This window comes from Populus nigra, chromosome 11 (assembly GCF_951802175.1).
Source record: "Populus nigra chromosome 11, ddPopNigr1.1, whole genome shotgun sequence".
Taxonomy (NCBI): domain Eukaryota; kingdom Viridiplantae; phylum Streptophyta; class Magnoliopsida; order Malpighiales; family Salicaceae; genus Populus; species Populus nigra.
In genome coordinates, this window is record NC_084862.1 from 1,307,293 (window position 1) to 1,327,875 (window position 20,583).

At 29.7% G+C, this 20,583-nt stretch overlaps 3 protein-coding genes and 4 non-coding genes across 8 annotated transcripts; 2 read left to right on the top strand and 5 right to left on the bottom strand.

Moving 5' to 3' along the window:
- Positions 1–1,146, bottom strand: LOC133668244 (GDT1-like protein 4). Its single transcript, XM_062088018.1, has one exon. The coding sequence runs from the start codon at positions 957–959 to the stop codon at positions 264–266; it is 696 nt and encodes a 231-aa protein (XP_061944002.1). The 5' UTR covers positions 960–1,146; the 3' UTR covers positions 1–263.
- A 10,198-nt stretch (positions 1,147–11,344) lies between these two features.
- On the top strand, positions 11,345–13,315 carry LOC133706159 (protein ACCELERATED CELL DEATH 6-like). The gene is made up of 2 exons (XM_062131631.1): positions 11,345–11,903; positions 12,624–13,315. The coding sequence occupies exons 1-2, from the start codon at positions 11,580–11,582 to the stop codon at positions 13,155–13,157; spliced, it is 858 nt and encodes a 285-aa protein (XP_061987615.1). The 5' UTR covers positions 11,345–11,579; the 3' UTR covers positions 13,158–13,315.
- Positions 13,316–13,751: 436 nt separating this feature from the next.
- LOC133668864 (small nucleolar RNA snoR97) lies at positions 13,752–13,858 on the bottom strand. The gene has a single exon (XR_009833818.1). It is a non-coding gene; the product is annotated as a small nucleolar RNA snoR97 (small nucleolar RNA).
- Positions 13,859–14,652: 794 nt separating this feature from the next.
- Positions 14,653–14,770, bottom strand: LOC133668857 (small nucleolar RNA Z278). The gene has a single exon (XR_009833811.1). It is a non-coding gene; the product is annotated as a small nucleolar RNA Z278 (small nucleolar RNA).
- A 162-nt stretch (positions 14,771–14,932) lies between these two features.
- LOC133668856 (small nucleolar RNA Z223) lies at positions 14,933–15,023 on the bottom strand. Its single transcript, XR_009833810.1, has one exon. It is a non-coding gene; the product is annotated as a small nucleolar RNA Z223 (small nucleolar RNA).
- Positions 15,024–15,418: 395 nt separating this feature from the next.
- On the bottom strand, positions 15,419–15,569 carry LOC133668867 (small nucleolar RNA snoR134). Its single transcript, XR_009833821.1, has one exon. It is a non-coding gene; the product is annotated as a small nucleolar RNA snoR134 (small nucleolar RNA).
- A 3,519-nt stretch (positions 15,570–19,088) lies between these two features.
- Positions 19,089–20,096, top strand: LOC133668814 (heavy metal-associated isoprenylated plant protein 28). 2 transcript variants are annotated; one of them, XM_062088824.1, is made up of 3 exons: positions 19,089–19,191; positions 19,343–19,421; positions 19,593–20,096. In XM_062088824.1, the coding sequence occupies exons 1-3, from the start codon at positions 19,186–19,188 to the stop codon at positions 19,946–19,948; spliced, it is 441 nt and encodes a 146-aa protein (XP_061944808.1). In that variant the 5' UTR covers positions 19,089–19,185; the 3' UTR covers positions 19,949–20,096. The 2 variants fall into 2 exon arrangements, with proteins under 2 accessions (XP_061944808.1, XP_061944809.1); XM_062088825.1 differs by having other exon boundaries at positions 19,100–19,230.
- Positions 20,097–20,583: the final 487 nt, after the last annotated feature.

Genomic DNA, 20,583 nt, shown 5'->3' on the forward strand with positions numbered 1-20,583 from the left:
TGTAGGGCAACTTCGGTGCCTCAGAATGCTTCATTCAATTTAAGATATATCAGGATCCAATAGAATATCATTTAAATAGCATATAACACGCTCTTGGTTTTGATAATCAAACATGCTACTGCTCTTTGAAGCAGGAAATTTATGAGTTGAGCAATTGCTCTTGTAAATAACCATACCTTGCTGCGTCCTTCGGAGAGTGATCACCTTCTTAATGTATGAAAGTCACTAATACCTAACCACCACCTACGTGTTAGATGATGGGTCTACTCAACCGTTGAAAGGAAGGATTGGATTCCAAAAACAATAAAAAGAACTCCACCTGACAACGCAGCTATTTTCTCAGATATTTGAGATGCCAAGCTCTTTCCACCGATGACAGCGGCAGTAGTACACAGTGCTTGCCCTACAATTCCACCTATAACAACACCAAACGGGTTCTCATCAGCAGCCAAACCAATGGTGGCTATCTGGCTCTTGTCACCCCATTCACCAAAGAATGTGATGGAAAATGCTTTCAAGAGTATAGGTGAGAAGAACTGTGAAAGAAATGTCCGCCTCTGCTTTTTCAATTCATCACTGTCCTTGCTACCAGCTTTGGCCGTTCCTGTGTTAGCTTTCCAATCAGCATCCAATTTTGCTTCAACTTCTGCCAATTCTTCAGCCTCCCCTTTGTCATTAAATCCATCCCACAAGGACCAAAGCCCAAATCCAAAAAACAATATTGTTGTTATGTGATGAGTCCACGCACGAGAGATCAGATTTGGAGCAGCCCAGCCAACAGCAGCAGAAAGGATAGTCATAACTATCAAAGCCGCTAGGCAACCTGACAAAACAAGTCTTCTTGGGTGACGCATGGCCAAGATCGCGGCAGCGAAAAAAGTCTTATCGCCGATCTCCGATACCACTGTCATCGCAAGCGACTTAGTGAATCCCTGGGCGACTGAGGTCATATTTTTCATTGAAAGAGAGGATGAAATGCTGTCAGAAAGAGAAAATTGAGATGCTGTGGGAAATTTCTTTCGGAGACTTATCGTTGAACTTTTCAAGTCGAAGCAACTTTAACGACAAAAACAGAGTGAGAGAGAGTGCTGGAGTTTGTTTGGGTTAATTCTGGTGCTTTTGGTTTGGGACTTATTTATTGTGCTTTGTCTTTATAATCTAATACCAAATTTAAAGTGTTTCTAAATTTTTATTCAACACAAACAAATCCTGATGTAACTTATAATTTTTAAGTAGTCCCTACATAATTTAAGGTTTTTTTTATTAAAAAAACTAAATTCGTTTTTAATTCAAGAAAAACCTATCTGTTTAGTACACAATATATTGTATTTTTTAGGTTTTAGTTTCTTTTTATTTAAACTCATTTATTTTATGTTTCTTAAAAAAATCTTATTTTAACCTTTAGGATATTGTTCTTTTCATTTATTGTTCATTTGTCAAATTCTTCGTTTACTCTATCACATTTATTTGATATAGAAGTTAATAAAGGAAGAAAAAAAAAATATTCATTGTATGTTTGTTAAATTAAAGGTTAAATTGTATTTATTACTTATATAATTCATTGGAAGATACAAGGGAAAGAAAATACATAATAAGAAGACAATGAATTTCCTTGTCTATTTAATTAAGGACTTATTTGCATGATTATAAGATTTTAGGACCAAAATGTTCTTATATACGTTTGCATGTAAGGAATCTATATGACATGTATGTGTGGGCGTATCATTTCCCTAACATAAATAAAAAAAAAATAAAAAAAAAAGAACACAAATGAATTATTAGATTAGTAAGACTATTGGATTCCACGTTAAAATGATAATTTAAAGGCTCATAATAATATTGAACTTTATTCTTGTTTTTTATAGTTTTTCTTAAAAACTTTGGTCATCTAGTTTAAATGAAGTTGGAGCTGTTGACATTTCCATATTATTATTTTAAATATGACCAAATAATAAAAAACAAAAAAAATATATTGAATAGCGACTATAAGAACCAAAGAACGTAGAAAGCAAGAAAGGGCATTTATAATACAATTAAAGAGAGAAAAAGGCCAAATTAAATATTAACTTATCACTAAATTAGTAGCGTAGATTACGCATTAACCATAATATTATTCACATTTTACCTAATATGTACCATATTTTTTAAAAATATTGTGCACAAATTCATAAAATGCTATTTAGTGAATGAAATTTAAAAATTCGATAACAATTTTTTAAAAAAATTCTTTACTTTCTACTTGTGACCAACTAATCATTCCAAAACAATGAATATTTAAAAAAAAAACTAAAACTGGATTTTATTTGATAGAAAATTTGGGATTAGTTGTAAATATTGTTCACAAATCTTAGCAAACATTTTAAAATATTTTTTATTATTGAAAAGTTTTATTATTATTATTATTTATGAAAATTAATTTTTTTTTAAATGATGATGATTACTATGATATTAATTATTAACAACTATCTAATTATAAAAATTAATTATTCCATACTACATAGAATTTTTATCATTTTTTTTGCAACCAATATATGACCTATATATATATATTATTAATGTTTTTTTTAAATTGTTTCAAACTTGCATTTGAAAGGTGGTCACAATTTTTTTTGAATAGAAAATATTTTTTCTAATGCAAATGGGTTACAAAGAAATTAGATTTTTATGAACATTTTTTTTGTCTCATACCTTATTTGAGACCGGTTCGAACTATACGTGATCCACAATTATTATTATTAATTAATTTTTTATTAACTGATTCATTAATCAAATTAATTCATCTAGAATACTATGATGTTAAGATTATAAAAATGTAATTTTTGATTAATTTAGATATGTTAAACTCTATAGTAAATCTGTTTTCTTAGCTTATCATAAAAGATGCTAGAGAAGCAATGCTTCTATCATACCCAGTTTTTTTATGTTGTCTGTACTCTTGAACTTGACAAATGCTCAATATGAATGACCACACTTGTCTTCCTAATAGTTTTTAAAGGACAATAAAATTTTTCAAAAATACTTTCGTTGTTAATTTCCTTGTGTAAAGCATAACTTCCTAACAAGAAAAAGGATTTTGCAACACAAAAAAACAAAAGGAAAAGAAATGTGATTATGTTATAACTGTTTTTTAAATTTTATTTTATTTTCTATAAATAGAGAATATCGATACTTTGACACTCATATATATCTAAGTATCTCGTGTTAAGGTTTCTGATAAGGAAAATGCTTCAGAGAATGAAGCTACGTTCAGGAAAACCCACATCAAGCTTCCTCATGATATGCCGTGATCTTGATAAATCTTATGTTATAATTCTTGAAGAATATCTGCTAGAATTATGCATATCTCCTTTTCTTACTCTTTTAAACTTCCGAGCAAGGCAAAGGATTTTGCCACACAAAAAAGAAAAGGAAAAGAAATGTGATTATGTTAGCTCATTTTTTTTTAATCTTTTTTTTTCTTTTCTATAAATAGAGAATATCGATACTTTGACACTCGTATATATCTAAGTATCTCGAGTTAAGGTTTCTGATAATGAAAATGCTTCAGAGAAGGAAGCTTATGTTCAGGAAATCCCACATCAAGCTTCCTTGTGATCTGCCGATCTTTATAAATCTTATGATATAATTCTTGAAGAATATCTGCTAGAATTATGCATATCTCCTTTTCTTACTCTTTTAAACTTCCGAGCAAGGCAAAGGATTTTGCCACACAAAAAAGAAAAGGAAAAAAAATGTGATTATGTTAGCTTTTTTTTTTAATTTTTTTTTCCTTTTCTATAAATAGAGAATATCGATACTTTGACAGTCGTATATAACTATCTCGTGTTAAGGTTTCTGATAACAAAAATGCTTCAAAGAAGGAAGCTTACGTTAAGGAAATCCCAAATAAAGGTTCCTCATGATCTGCCGTGATCTTGATAAATCTTATGCTATAATTCTTGAAGAATATATGCTACAATTATGCATATCTCCTTTTCTTACTCTTTTAAACTTCCTAGCAAGGCAAAGGAATTTGCAAAACAAAAAAGAAAAGGAAAAGAAATGTTATTATGTTAGCACTTTTTTTTAATCTTTTTTTTCTTTTATGTAAATAGAGAATATCGATACATTGACACTCGTATATATCTAAGTATCTCGTGTTAAGGTTTCTGATAAGGAAAATGCTTCAGAGAATGAAGCTTACGTTCAGGAAATCCCACATTAAGCTTCCTCGTGATATGCCGCGATCTTGAAAAATCTTATGCTATAATTCTTGAAGAATATCTGCAAGAATTATGCATATCTCCTTCTCTTACTCTTTTAAACTTCCTAGCAAGGCAAAGGATTTTGCAACACAAAAAAAGAAAAGGAAAAGAAATGTGATTATGTTAGCTTTTTTTTTAATCTTTTTTTTTCTTTTCTATAAATAGAGAATATTGATACTTTGACACTCGTATATATCTAAGTATCTCGTGTTAAGGTTTCTGATAACGAAAATGCTTCAGAGAAGGAAGCTTACGTTAAGGAAATCCCAAATAAAGGTTCCTCGTGATCTGACGTGATCTTGATACATCTTATGCTATAATTCTTGAAGAATATCTGCTACAATTATGCATATCTCCTTTTCTTACTCTTTTAAACTTCCTAGCAAGGTAAAGGATTTTGCAAAACAAAAAAGAAAAGGAAAAGAAATGTTATTATGTTAGCACTTTTTTTTAATCTTTTTTTTCTTTTATGTAAATAGAGAATATCGATACATTGACACTCGTATATATCTAAGTATCTCGTGTTAAGGTTTCTGATAAGGAAAATGCTTCAGAGAAGGAAGCCTACATGCAGGAAATCCCAAATCAAGCTTCCTCATGATTTGCCGTGATCGTGATAAATCTTATGCTATAATTCTTGAAGAATATCTCCTAGAATTATGCATATATCCTTTTCTTACTCTTTTAAACTTCCTAGCAAGGCAAAGGATTTCGCAACACAAAAAAGAAAAGGAAAAGAAATGTGATTATGTTAGATCTTTTTTTTAATCTTTTTTTTCTTTTATATAAATAGAGAATATCGATACTTTGACACTCGTATATATCTAAGTATCTCGTGTTAAGGTTTCTGATAAGGAAAATGCTTCTGAGAAGGAAGCTTACGTTCAGGAAATCCCAAATCAAGCTTCCTCATGATCTGTCGCGATCTTGATAAATCTTATGCTATAATTCTTGAAGAATATCTGCTACAATTATGCATATCTCCTTTTCTTACTCTTTTAAACTTCCTAGCAAGGCAAAGGATTTTGCAAAACAAAAAAGAAAAGGAAAAGAAATGTTATTATGTTAGCACTTTTTTTTAATCTTTTTTTTCTTTTATGTAAATAGAGAATATCGATACATTGACACTCGTATATATCTAAGTATCTCGTGTTAAGTTTTCTGATAAGGAAAATGCTTCAGAGAATGAAGCTTACGTTCAGGAAATCCCACATCAAGCTTCCTCGTGATATGCCGCGATCTTGAAAAATCGTATGCTATAATTCTTGAAGAATATCTGCAAGAATTATGCATATCTCCTTCTCTTACTCTTTTAAAGTTCCTAGCAAGGTAAAGGATTTTGCAACACAAAAAAAGAAAAGGAAAAGAAATGTGATTATGTTAGCTTTTTTTTTAATCTTTTTTTTTCTTTTCTATAAATAGAGAATATTGATACTTTGACACTCGTATATATCTAAGTATCTCGTGTTAAGATTTCTAATAACGAAAATGCTTCAGAGAAGGAAGCTTACGTTAAGGAAATCCCAAATAAAGGTTCCTCGTGATCTGACGTGATCTTGATAAATCTTATGCTATAATTCTTGAAGAATATCTGCTACAATTATGCATATCTCCTTTTCTTACTCTTTTAAACTTCCTAGCAAGGCAAACGATTTTGCAAAACAAAAAAGAAAAGGAAAAGAAATGTTATTATGTTAGCACTTTTTTTTAATCTTTTTTTTCTTTTATGTAAATAGAGAATATCGATACATTGACACTCGTATATATCTAAGTATCTCGTGTTAAGGTTTCTGATAAGGAAAATGCTTCAGAGAAGGAAGCCTACATGCAGGAAATCCCAAATCAAGCTTCCTCATGATTTGCCGTGATCGTGATAAATCTTATGCTATAATTCTTGAAGAATATCTCCTAGAATTATGCATATATCCTTTTCTTACTCTTTTAAACTTCCTAGCAAGGCAAAGGATTTCGCAACAAAAAAAAAAAGGAGAAGAAATGTGATTATGTTAGCTCTTTTTTTTAATCTTTTTTTTCTTTTCTATAAATAGAGAATATCGATACTTTGACACTCGTATATATCTAAGTATCTCGTGTTAAGGTTTCTGATAAGAAAAATGCTTATGAGAAGGAAGCTTATATTCAGAAAATCCCTAATCAAGCTTCCTGATGATGTGCCATAATCTTGATAAATCTTATGCTATAACTCTTGAAGAATATCTGCTACAATTATGCATACCTCCTTTTCTTACTCTTGTACTGATGTATTTAAATACAAACCGTTTTGATTATATATGTTGTCCAGTACAGAATAATAAAAACTACATTCTTCCTTTCTGCAATTTTTCTATCTTCCCGCTACATCAATATTTGTCGGACTTAAAAAGTAATTAAATCAAACACACACAACCCCCCATAGAAACATATACTAAACTAAAACAACATTTTACTGTATATGCTATGTATACATTCATAAAACTCTATTCAGTGAAGTGAATGAAACTAAAAAATTGGATCACATTTTGTTTTTAAACTCTTTATTTTCTATTTGTGATTAGCAAATCATTCCAAAAAATTATTATATTTTTTTTAAAAAATTCAACAGAACTTTATTTGATAGCAAATCTAGTACTGATTGTTTTGGTTGTAATTAATGTTCCCAAATTTTAGCTAAAATTTTTGTTTCATTATTGAAAATTATGATCATTATTGTTGTTAATGTTTTTTTATATAAAAATTAATTATTTAAAAAAAATTATGATGATCACTATAATATTAGTTAGCAATAACTATCTAATTAGAAAAATTAATTATTCCATACAAAATAGGAATTTTATCATCAATATTTTGCGACCAATAAGCGACTATATATATATTATTAATTTTTTCAAAACAATTTTAAATTTGCATTTGAAAATGGTCACAAGTTTTTTAAATAATGTAATATCTGTGCTAATGGAAATGGGTTACAAAGAAATCAGATTTTTGTGAATATTTTTTTAACAGCTCTAACTCTTTTTAACAACTCTTTTTTTTTTAATTTTTATTAATAGCCATAACTTTTTAATTCCCTAACACCTCTTTTATTTCTTTAACTATTGTAATAATTTTTTAATTTTCTAATTTATTTTGTACCTAGCTATTACATGTTAGTAGCCTATATATACCATCTACTCTTACAATCAAATATAGGAAAAGAAAAAAAAATCATATTATTATTTTTTTGTATTTGCAAGGTTTGCTAGTATTTCTTTTCTATCTTTGTCGTTGTTTATGTAACTCTCGTCTTTAGATGAAGAAGTTGTTGGATTCTGGAGGACAGCCTTGTGTTGAGAAAATATCTTTTAAAACAGGTCTATATACGCCTTAAGTTATAGTTTGATTCTATTTATTATATTTAATTTTACAACATATCTAATATATCACTATAATATATTTATTATAGTGATATAATAAATATATTATATATAGGAGATGCAATGCTTCTATCATATGAATAAACCTCATTTGTCTACGTAATTGTTTTTTAAGGACAATAAAAAAAATTTAATTTTTTTTTATTCTTCATTTCCTTGTGTAAAGCATAACTTCCTAGCAAGGTAAAGGATTTCGCATTACAAAAGTGAAAAGGAAAAGAGATGTGATTATTTTTGCACTTTTGTTTATTCTTTTATAAGAGAAAACATTGATACTTTGACTTTCTAGGAAGTTATGCACACCCTAAAATAAAACAACATTTCAATGTATATAATAACATTTCATTCTACATAAAATATCATGTACATGTTCATAAAATGCTGTTTAGTGGTAGTTTGTTAATATTATCTCATTCTAGACGACCTGTACTAAAAAATATTGTGAGGGAAAATATTTGTGAGAAATAAAATTCACAAACTATTTAACCGAACTGAAATCTTTTATTCAGTAAGTATACTACTTAACATATCTTTATTCTCGATCAATTTATCTCTTATAATATTATAAAATGATACATTATTGAATTCTATATAGGAAACATCATCAATTTTTATTGTTCCAAAATTCATAGCAGACTGAATCTCAAATATTTCAATTACAAAATGAACAGTTTTCCACATGGTTCAAAACATATATAAGTGCTATTTAATTATTCTTATCTTTTGGGATACTTAATTTTATTACACATTTCTCGTTAATTGTTCATGGTTATATTTCATGTATCATGTTTATCAATTTGGAGGGAATGCAAGTGTTACTTTATCTTTACTAAGTACAGATCCTAAAAGAAATGTGAAGTGTTACAACTGGTATTTCATCAATGCACATGTGTTTCATATTAAAAAATATAGGCAGGGTAGAAAGATATAATAGTAGGCTTTGTGTTAAGGGATTGACTTCTAATAAGTTTGAAGTTGACTATTATGAGAAGTTAGAAGAGGTAAGTGAATTGCAATATTATAGCGAGCATGATAAAGTATTTTTATTTAAATGATATTGGTATGACACCAATAACAGAGAAATCAGAGAAGATCACCATTATGGTTTGGTTGAAATTAATTCAAAGTCTAGACTCTACAACTTCGACGATGTCTTTGTTTGTATCAAGCAATACTAATAAGTTATTTACATATACATCATTTTTTTTTTAGAAATTATCATTCAAAAGTTGATTGATTATTCGTAGTGAAAACCAAACTCAGGGGTCATATCGAGGTTGTTCAGGATGAGAACAATGAATTAACTGTGGGAGATGATGTCTTTTAACTTGAAAAGTTAGTTGATCCATATCAAGTTGTTTTGTTTAATGACTTAGAAGAAAATTTAAAATTTCACATAGTCAATAATATTTTTGTTGATGTTGATGTTGATGCTAAGGAGTTGAACGATGTTTTGAGCTTTCGCAGACATTCACAAGTTGATGAAGATGATGATAATGATGAAATCAATGTATAAGATTATGATGGAGATGAAGACGAGTCAATTAACGAACAAGAAGAAAATTCTGATTAATTTGCACAACACGAATATATAATGTCATAAATTATAATGTAGTATTTGTGGATGAAACTCACTTCAATATAATGACAATGATGTTAATTTATTGTTGAATGACAAGGAAATATTTGTTTTATTATTGTAATGTGAGCTATTGTTATTGTGTTGTATGTGCACTTGTGAATTTAAGTATTTGTAGGATGGATAGATAAGGAATACATATACAATTTAGCATCAAACATTGTTTTACAATGATGAAAATACTGACATAATGTACATTATACACGGGTATACCGACAAAATGTATTTGTTGGTATATTCTAGTGACGATGGAAAATGTTTCCCTTCTCCCTGTCACTATTCATGGTGTACATTACACACGGGTATACTGATAAAATGTGTCTATCATTATATTCTAATGACTATAAGAATTCCAATACGCTAATAATTACTGCTTCTAGTAATTGTTGACTATTTACTTTTTTTTTCTAATGGAATAACCGATGGACTTAAAAGTCATTGGTGATAGTTGGAGAGGTTTCTAAGAATTTTCATACAAGTTGGAAATTTTCATTTGACTTTACAGACAAAATCACCATTGGAAATATTAAAAATATTAATATTTAATAGTTTGCTGGTAATTTCGTTGGTAAATCTAAATTAAAAAGACCAGAATCAGAACAAATGAGATATTATCTTCTTAATTCTCTCTTCTTCTCAACTAACAATTATCTTCTCTCTCTCTCTCCTTCTCAACCGAAATCAAGCCTCCTCTTCTCTTCTCATTCTCAGGTATATTGTCTTTTTTTTATTATTTATTTTTGGGTTTATTAACAATTTATTTCTTTTATTTTCTTTTTGTTTTTTAATTCTTAGCTGGAATTAAGTATGCCATTAAGGGAAGAATTTTTCATTTATTTTTCTTCTTTTTGTGTGTGTGTGTGTGTTTTTTTTGGCATTTTTTTGGTTTTTTTGTCATTATTTTTGTTCAATTTTGTGTTCTTAATAATTTTTTGAATTACTACCTATGTTGCATAATTTCCCAGCAAGGCAGAGAAAATTGCAACAAAAAGTGAAAAGAAACGAAATATGATTGTGCTAAAGCATATCTTACTTTAAAATAATGTATCCCAGAAGACTTATATCACAATGGTTTCCTCTTCTTTTTTTTCTTTTTTTTTATTTCCATCTGTACTCGTCTACTATTTCCTAAGCATGTAATTAAACTTTTTAAGAAATCATTTATTATTTGAAAATATTAAATAACCATCTCAACTTAAAAATTTAAATTTATTTTTATAATTTGTTTTATATTTTTTGAACATATAAAAATTTAAATCATTAGGTGAAACTTCTAAATTCATTTTTATTCTATTCTCTCACAGAACTCAGACAGCTTCCTCTGCTTTATTTATTTATTTTTCCATATTGATGAATTAGTATAAATAGGCTTACAAGCCTAGCTAGTAAATGGAACTAGCCAAAATAGTTTCTTCTATCAACAACCATTTTCAACAAACAACAGTCATACAAGATGAATTCCTCTGATCAACAAATGAATAGCATCACTTACATGGAACCGGCATTGTATGTAGCTGCAGAAGCAGGCAACATCAACCCATTTAAGGATCGTCTTGCAACTTCTCTCATTGAGCTATTGACTCCAAAAAAAAACACAATTCTTCATGTTTACTTAGAAAACCAACGTAGAGGATCAGAATCCACTGATTTTGTTGGCCAAATTATTGATATGTGTCCACAACTAGTATTGCAAGCCAATACTAAAGGCGAAACCCCACTACATTTTGCGGCAAGATATGGGCATTCCAATGCAATGAAAGTCCTGATTGAGCGCGCAAAAATCTAGATATAATTGTTTTTTAAGAACAATAAAAAATGGCAAAATTTAATGGTTTTTAATTCTCTTTTATAAAGCAAACTTCCCAGAAAGGGAAGAGAGTTTTGAAGGGGAAAAAAAGATGAAAAGGAAAAGAAGGGCATTTATAATACAATTAAAGAGAGAAAAATGCAAAATTAAATATTAACTTATGACTAAATTAGTAGCGTAGATTACGCATTAATTAACCATAATATTATTCATATATTACCTAATATGTACCATATTGTTTTTTATGGTTTATTGCAGAGACAGCAAGAAAGATATTAGAAAGAGACGCGAGTTTGACGAGAAGAACCGACGATGACGGGCGGTCACCACTTCACTACGCTGCCTTTTTCCCTTTATTGACAAGTTTTCTAACAGTAAAAGTATTACTAAAACATGATGTGTCCGCAGCCTACATTGTTGATTCAGAGAAGAGAACAGCCCTTCACTTGGCCGTCGTTCGAGGCAATCTGCCAGCAATGAAAGAGATTATGATCACTTGTCCAGCTTGTTGTGAACTAGTGGATACCAGAGGTTGGAATGCCCTTCACTTTTCTGCCACAACTATAAAAGGACTTGCTGCTATCTATTATATCTCTCGATGGATTCCTAAATTTGACGTACTTATATACGAGAAGGATAACGATGGAAACACACCATTGCATCTATTTGCTGCTTTCGGCAATTTCCCCCAGAAGCATTTGAGTAGTGATTGGAGACATGCGAAAAAGAAGATGTGTGGCCTTAACAAGCAAAACCTCAGCGTTGATGACATCTTGGTAGGAAATTTTCCTGAAGAAAAGGTAATTCCCTCGATTTGACTTTTTAACTAGTCGCACTCGTACACGCGAAAGAGTCTTTGCATTTGAAAAAGCAAAACAAAGCTATCTTACCAAAACAAAATTAAATTTAAATTGTCATAGGAATGATGTAAGATTATTTTCATAAATATCAAAGGACGCATCAAGAGAATTTATAATATTCATTCTTGTTAAAAAAAAAAACTTTAATAAAGCACATCAATCAAACATAAATTCACTTGGTTTTTCTCCATTTTTTAAAAAATAAAATAAAAATAGAATAGAAATCCTTTTGGCAATATAACAAAATTATACCTTCAACTTCAACACTTATAATTGATTAACACTATTTGCTTTGTCCCTAGACTGATGTTGGTTTCTTTATTTGTTTGTTTTATAGTGTGTTTGATATTTTAATTGATTAAAATAATTTTTTTATTTTTAACATCAACACATCAAAAATTTTAAAATATATTAAAAAATTTAATTTAATTTAATTTATTTCCAAGCAACACACTTTTAAATCATATCTAAAAACAATTTAAAACTAAAAAACAAACAGCCCTCGTAGCAAGAAAAGCAATATATATTGTTGCTAGCTAAAAGAAACAAAATTACTTGATTTCAAACTCGCTGGTTATGATAGCGAACAAAGGTTGAGAGTCTACAGATGATAAAGGAAAAGAAAGATTCGTTTAATTTCATAGCCGAAACTTGTTGCAGAAAGAGATTTTGGAATCATTGAAAGATGTACGGAGTGGACCGCTTCAACGGCCCATACCTATGATGAAAGAAGATGACTTCTCTATTACTGAGAGAGGAATCGAGGCTCATATAGTTGTAGCGGCACTCGTAGCAACAGTAACATTTGCAGCTGCTTTCACCATGCCTGGCGGTTACAAAAACGAACAAGGCACTGCAGTTCTTATTAAAAATGCTGCTTTTGCAGTCTTTGTTATATCAGATGCAATAGCAATGGTTCTCTCAACTTCTGCTCTCTTCCTGCACTTTTATTGGGCACTGCTTGGAAAAAGAGGTCAAGTGGAAGAGGATTTAAAACAACACTTCTCTGATCGGACAACTAATTTAATCATATATGCCATCCTAGCTATGGTCATCGCATTCATCACAGGAAGTTATGCAGTGCTAGCTCCATCATTATGGCTTGCAATCACGACTTGTTTCATTGGTGTAGCCTACATCTTCTTTGCGTCCGCGGCATTCATAGTTGACGTACGCTCCATTTTAAAATATTGAAAATAAACACTTCACAGCAGACTTTAAAAGAGTCTGATATTGAAGAAGATTATTGATTCTCATTTAGCTCGTGTTATAAACTATCTTCTCGTCATCTTCTTGATGGCATCAGCTGTAACGTTGGTTTTATTTATCCAGATATTTCACCTTGCTTTTCACGAGTACAATGATCGAAAAATTCAATTTTGGCACTTGGGAAATGGTAACACCTTCAATATAGAGATCATAGAATGACGGCTCACAAGTTCACCATTGATTCTAGATGAATGGCACTGAGCCATAATTTTCGAAGGACTTGAATTTCTAATATATATATTGATTATAATTTCCATTAATTGCTGAATGGTAATTCGGACTTCAATTTCTACACATTGCAACTTCATTCACCTTCCCAACTTTTTGTTTAACCGAAATCATTCTCATGAAATGTAAAACATTCTTTTACGAGAACCAATCTTTTACGAGAACCAAAAAAAAAAAAAGTAACAAAGGAAAATTTTACGACAGGCACAAGAAAAACCATAATAAAAAAAAGGAGGAAAATGGGTATATAAAACAGCAGAACATAAACATTTTGAGAAATTAATGAATTAATGATGTTGTGCTTTGATCTAACTCCGATCTAGTGGGTTATGAAGGAAATGAAGCTGATGACAACACCCAATGTCTGAGTTTTTCAGACCCTAATTCCAGTGACAAGGTGTAAAGAGTGATAGTTAAAACTCAATTTGAACAACAGAGATAAAAAAAAATCAATTCACTTTTATGTTTAGTGTGTTTTAAGACTAAATAATTTATTTTATTTTGTATTTGGTTAACATCAGCCAAGACACGAGTAAAAAATAATTAGTGGAAGAATTGATCTAACTTGACCCGGTCAAAAATTCAATTTGACCTACAATTAAGTTTACCCGATAAAACACAAATAAAAAACTTATGACTTTTTTTTTTTATCAAAAACAAGATTGTTTTAATTTATTTTTAATTTAGATCAACTTAGATTGATCCTCCTCCTAACTCATGACTAGGTCTTATCTTATATCAACTCTTGGATAAGATTTTAAAACAATTAAAACAACTATATTTATTTATATATTGACTTGGATCAACCTTTCTAACATATAATCAAAATCTTGCCTTGGATCATTATTTATATTAAGTTTTAAATTATAAAAATAATTATTTTTATTTTTATATTCATCCAAATTAACAATCAACATGATTTATTACTCAAACCTTATATCGTGTCAACTATTATTAAAATTTTAAAATTATAATAATTATTATTTTTATTTTTATATTAATACTAATCAACCTGGTTAATTCTTATGCAAAAAATTTAACAATCTTATTCTACTCCTTTTAATAAACAAAAATCTCCAGGCCTTGTATAGAACAAAAAATAAATACTCCAACAAAACTTCACAAAAAGATTAGACCGTCCAATCCATTTTTTACAGCATATCGAACACTGCATAAATTTCAAAATCAAATTACCTCAGTTAAATCCATTAATATCATCGTAATGTAGCTTCCACCAAGTAGGTTCTCCCTGATAAACAGGGACATGGCTCCACTACACCTTAAACAAATTGGATTATATCATCATAGGCAATCTTACATTACAATTTTGCTCAAACCAAAAATTACCATAGCCAAGTCTCAAAAACCTTAAACCTCCTACATATTTCTTAACATTAAAAATAGATATACAAGGAATTCATGAACGGATGCAATGTAATAAGGCTATTCAAACTATTTTGTATCTATAAATTAAATGGCTCGGAGTTATAACAGCTCTATCAATCAAGAATTTTCAGTAGCAGAACTGGCATTAAAGTTGTATATTAATCATCACTACCAAAAATTTCTGAAAAAAAACATAACTTTAATCACAGAACAAACAGAACCCAAGATCAATCAATAAAAAGAAAACTTGATGAATCCAATCAAAACTTGATTTATCTCTTTGCTTCATTGATTTCTCTCAGGAAAAGCGATAAATCCAATATAATAATCGCCAACAAATTCAATAACATAAAACAATCAAAGCTTGATGAATTCGAAAGGATTTTTTAGAGGCAAAACCACTGACACAAAGGGCATAAGCCCCCACGTGAACACCACCAAAAAGACTCAATTTTTGCCTCAGTGACTAGTTTAATTTCCACCATAGTTCTCAAAAAACAAGCTAGAGGTATAGAGAGGCAACAAAAAATCACATACCCAGATGAAAATCATGAGAAATTTTAAAAAATAAGAGATGTAGTCGTTGATTTGACACAGATAAGCCATGGAAAAGGGTACAAGAGGCTAAACTGCAACACTGAATGGCAGGATTTTTTAGCACGAGCATTGGGGCTTTCTACTTCAGTGAATGGTAACAAGTGAAGCCTAGGAGGCATCATTCATAGTGAATTTTGTTAAAAGAAAAGTTTTTGAAAGGATTTGTGATGAAAACAGGGTTTTTGAGGAGAAACAGAGGTGTTAATAAGTTATATAGAGGCGGTAAAGAGCTATAAAACCCTTGTTTTGTTATTTGAGGTGGTGTTTTCTGTTTTGTGTGTTTTTGGAGGCGTGGAGCCTGCTAGAGGCGGTAAAGAGCTATAAAACCCTTTCTTTTTTTTTTTTTCTTTTTTTTTTTATTTGAGGAGGTGTTTTGGGTTACTAGGCTGCGCTTGTTTTTTACTTGTTTTTGCATTTACGATGAAATAAACATGGTAAGATATTTGGCAATAAATTATACTGTGTTTTGTACTGTGTAACTTATTAAAAATTGAGTTTCAAACAAAGATTTTGTGTAATAGTTTTGACTTGTTTTTTTAACTAAATTTTGCAAAATCTTGTTTTTGTTTGTGTTTTAAGAGCACTTTTAAAAAAATTATTTTTTTTCTTTGCTTCAAAATGATATATTTTTGGTGTTTTCAGATCATTTTGATGCGCTGATATCAAAAATAATTTTTAAAAAATTAAAAAATTATTATTTTGATGCATTTCAAATAAAAAACACTTTGAAAAGCAACTTCAACCACACTTCCACCAAATATTTTATATATATTTTTTGCTATATATAAACTTCAACTACAATTTTTACCAAACATGTATCTAAATCCAACTAATCACGGCTAACCATATTTTTTTAAAACTACAACCATAAAAGTTACCTAAAAACAAACATTCTAATTAGTTTTGGTTTTAGGAATTCAAGGTATTGATATTTGGAGCTTATTTTTTATTTTTTCATCTTTAATTACTGGATAATTTTCACGAGAATAAATTTCAATTTTTTAGTCTAAAAAATCAATAACAAAATAGTCCATCTTTTTCATTCTTCCAAAAATAGGTTTATTAGTTTTATCATAAAAAATATAGGGTTTAGGGCTGGATTTGGGGTCATCCATTTAGAAACCCAAAATATCATGAAAAATAAAATAAATTATTATATATTTTATCTATGTTGAAAAACAAAATTAGCTCTTTTTTCTAATTTGTTGATATAATTATTTTGGTTTTAGTGGTTATTGTTAAGATTTCTCTTGCGTATTAAAGGTAAAATAATTTTCTATTGCATAACTAATTGCACTATTAATACCATTATTTATATCCTCAAAACTATCCTCTAAACTAAAAGAAAACAACATAAGATTTTATTATGTATCAAAGTAAAATAATTTAACTTTCTCGGGACAATTTCAATTGTTAATTTTTTTCTGGTTGGCATTTTATTTTGTAAATTAAAATAGTATGTTTTGGTTTAGTGTACTATTTTGGAGTATATATCCATTGATATAATGAAAAAATGGGCTTAGAAATCTAATTTAATACTTACCATCTTCTCAAGTTTAATGCTTGTATTTTCAGGCTTTAAGATGAGGCCTTGATTTCACTTCTTAAGAAAACAAATAATGAGTTTAGAAAAATAATTAAAAAGGCCCAATAAATACATTGTCATGAAATTTAGAATATAAAAATGACTTATTAGATGCTTTAGAGTGATGCGTCTTTCCTTTAATATTATCAGTCTCTTATCAAAAAATCCTCAAAAACCAATTAATATTTCTAGTTATTATAAATTAAGTGGCAACTTCTTATCTACTTTTACAATTCTAGTTAGGTGCAAAAGAACAATGACTTCAATGGGGATGATTTTGACCATTACAGCTAAGCTTCATGTATTTAATTTTATGATGAATGTATCTTTCCTAATTAATTTTGTTTACTTTATTTTTGCCTGGTTTTGTTTTTTTTTATTCTTTTATATTTTCTTATTCTTTTATGCATGTTTTTTTTATTAGATATGGACTTATATATGTACACACACTACATAAACACTTTTATTTGCACACACATTGCTTAACGCTAGGATTGAGGAATTAGCAATGTCTCGATGGTTATTGACTTAGACAACACTTGTAAATCCACTAAATTCTCATGAAAAGTCTACTTTGTTGAGACAAATGAGTCAATAGAGCTTGGCCTTGATTCATTATTTTCTACATTAATGTAGGCCTTGGTTAATTCAGCCTATTAAAGCCTGTTAATTGAAAAGCGAGGGATCCTTTTGAAACCAATTAGAAATTAAACTTTTATTCAAGTAATGACTAGAACCTTTTCATAGATTGTCTTCTTGTAATATCACAATGAGAAGTCTTATAAAGATAAACTTTCATGAGAAAATGGATGACAAGATAGTAACAATTCATAAATATAACTCACAAAAATCCTTATGTGCATCTCATGTGAAGACAAAGGTGATCTCAAGTGCGGATTCTCCCTAATACATATATACGAAGTACAGCTTCTTACAGACAATCAGACCAGAGATGAGTTTTGTTGGTTGTAATATTGGATTTTGGAACCGAACTATGTAGAGATGGCCAAAGACTGGCTTCCTGAGAAGTTTGAAACGGAAATGGGGCTGATGAAGCTCTTGACGAAGAATATACCTATTTCTTGGAGGAAATTATCATGTACATCAACAGTAGAGAGAATCTTGAACAGAAGAAAACGAGAGTAAATATTTATATCTTTGAAAACATGTTCAAGTGCCCTTCTGCCGCACAGAATTCTGATCCTGATGCCAAAATCGTTTCCTTTTATGAATTAGTTTTGATTATTTTTTTTACTTTTGGGTGAAAACTGAAATACATGAAAGATTGTCTGTAAGGTTTTCGTATATTTACACATTTTTTTTGTAATTAGGTTTTGTTTTTCCGATTCATAAATGTTTTTCTACAACTTGAAAATTAAAATTCGCTTATGGTTTTTTAAGAAAAACATTGAAAATTAAAATAAAAATATATTAACTTGTAAATTTTCACTAAAATTCTTGTTAGTACTCACAAAATTAAATAAATTTAATTAGAGGAAAAGATATAATTTACATTGTTTTTTTTAACTAATAATTGCTATAACAATCAAACACTAATTCGAATTAAAAGAAAATAAAATCAGTGACATTACTTCTTCATGAGAGAATAAAAAGAACAGGATCCGATGGAATCGCTATATATCATGTGAAGTTTACAATTTCCACCACCGGTTCCAACGGTCAAGTGACATGAGTTAATCATACTCTTTTAAGCATATTAATTGTAAACGTGCTTTGCACTTCTATATTATGTAATTATTATTTTTTTCAATATTTATGAATACCAGGCTGCAAAGTCAATGCTAAGAGAGGAGAATGATTACCTATGTGCATGCCCTTGCATTATGAATTTGTCTATGACGACGTCCTCTTTAACATGGTAGAGTCTAATTTTCTTTGATAATTAATTAATTGCCGTTGGTCTTTCCTTCAAGATCCAGCATCCCATTTGCAAAGTAATTATATGAAAAGAAAGTCGGTCCAATATTAAATTATATAATAAGTTACAAGTCCAATCATTCCCATTATTTTATCAAATTACATGTTCTATTTATAGAGAGCATATAGCACCTTGTTTGACATATTCATACTATCATATACTTCAACTCAATCGTTCTTTTCTACAATCAAATTCAGGCTTCAGCAGCAAAAGTTACAATGGCGGTAAGCGTGTATAGATGTCGTGGATGAAATTATATAACCGTAGGTTAATTAGTATGAGTCTTCTATTAATTAATATTTTCTCGTATCATATTACAACTGAAAGGAAAGAATGGCACCGTTGTATTGAAAATTTTCGTTGTATTTTACCCAGTCGATCATAGAAATGAGAGTGCATATGGATTGTGCTGGATGCGAGAGCAAGGTAAAAAATGCTCTGGAAAAAGTCAAAGGTAAGAAATCACCTCCACTAAAAACTTTATGCAAGCGACAATTTTCATCTTAATCATCCCTTTTTTTCATGAATTATTTTCTCTGTTCCTCTCTTTTTAAGGTTTTCTTTGGACATATTTTCTTGGACTATATCTTAAACTTTTGTATTTATTATATGTGTGCACGCACAGGCGTAGATGACATAGATATAGATATGGGGTTGCAAAAGGTGACAGTCACAGGATGGGCTGACCAAAAGAAGGTTCTTAAGACAGTTCGTAAGACAGGAAGAAGGGCTGAGCTCTGGCAATTACCTTACAATCCACAGCATCATAGCTATTCTGACCATTACTACAACCAACACCAAGTTAACGGTCCACTTACTTACCATGCTCCTCAGCCTTCCTCTTCTTACAATTACTACAAGCATGGATATGATAGCAACGATCATGGTTATTATCATCATCCTGTGCATTCCTCCATCTTTAACCACCAGACAGGAGCAGTTTTCAGCAATGAAAACCCTCATGGTTGTTCTATAATGTGAACAACGTAGTATATATTAATATTCTTACTATATATGTACTTATGCTACATTGTTTTACATGTACTGATTTCCTTTTCACTTTATGTTTTGTTAAACCTTGTTCACATGAAGCTATAAAATATACACAAGAAATGCCTTTTTTTCCGTATCATTTTGCAATTTATAAATTGTTTTATTCTGACTTGTGCCTTAGGCATGTTTTTGTCTGTTGAGAAAACCGAGCTCCGTTGATATTTTCTTTTTACTAAACTAAATCGCCACCGATTGCAATTAAAATTGTGATCTACATTAATATCATTCGGATAGGATTAGGATGTACTCCTCCACATACTCTAATAAATCTTCTCCAAATTACGAAGAGATGCCTTGGAATGTTTTAGAAAGGGGATAATATTCTCATATATATTCGCACCCAACTTATTAGCTATTACCCTTTTTAAGTTGTGTCCCTAAACTACATAATTAAGCAATTGGGTCCAGAATGTATCTAGTAATTATCAATCTGATCCTTTCATCCTCAAATATACTTTTGTTGTCATCTTTAGGTGTGGACTCAGATGAGAAATTAAATTCTTAAGCAAATTTTTTATTGACAAATCCAATTGATAATTCTTGGGACCAGTTAGTTGAAAGTT

Excerpts from the sequence above, each read along its gene's own strand:
- LOC133668244 (XM_062088018.1), bottom strand. The coding sequence starts at position 959 with ATGAAAAATATGACCTCAGTCGCCCAGGGATTCACTAAGTCGCTTGCG.
- LOC133706159 (XM_062131631.1), top strand. The coding sequence starts at position 11,580 with ATGAAAGAGATTATGATCACTTGTCCAGCTTGTTGTGAACTAGTGGAT. Across the intron at positions 11,904-12,623 it reads GAAATTTTCCTGAAGAAAAG|AAAGAGATTTTGGAATCATT; the intron begins GTAATTCCCTCG and ends AACTTGTTGCAG.
- LOC133668814 (XM_062088824.1), top strand. Across the intron at positions 19,422-19,592 it reads TGCTCTGGAAAAAGTCAAAG|GCGTAGATGACATAGATATA; the intron begins GTAAGAAATCAC and ends GTGCACGCACAG.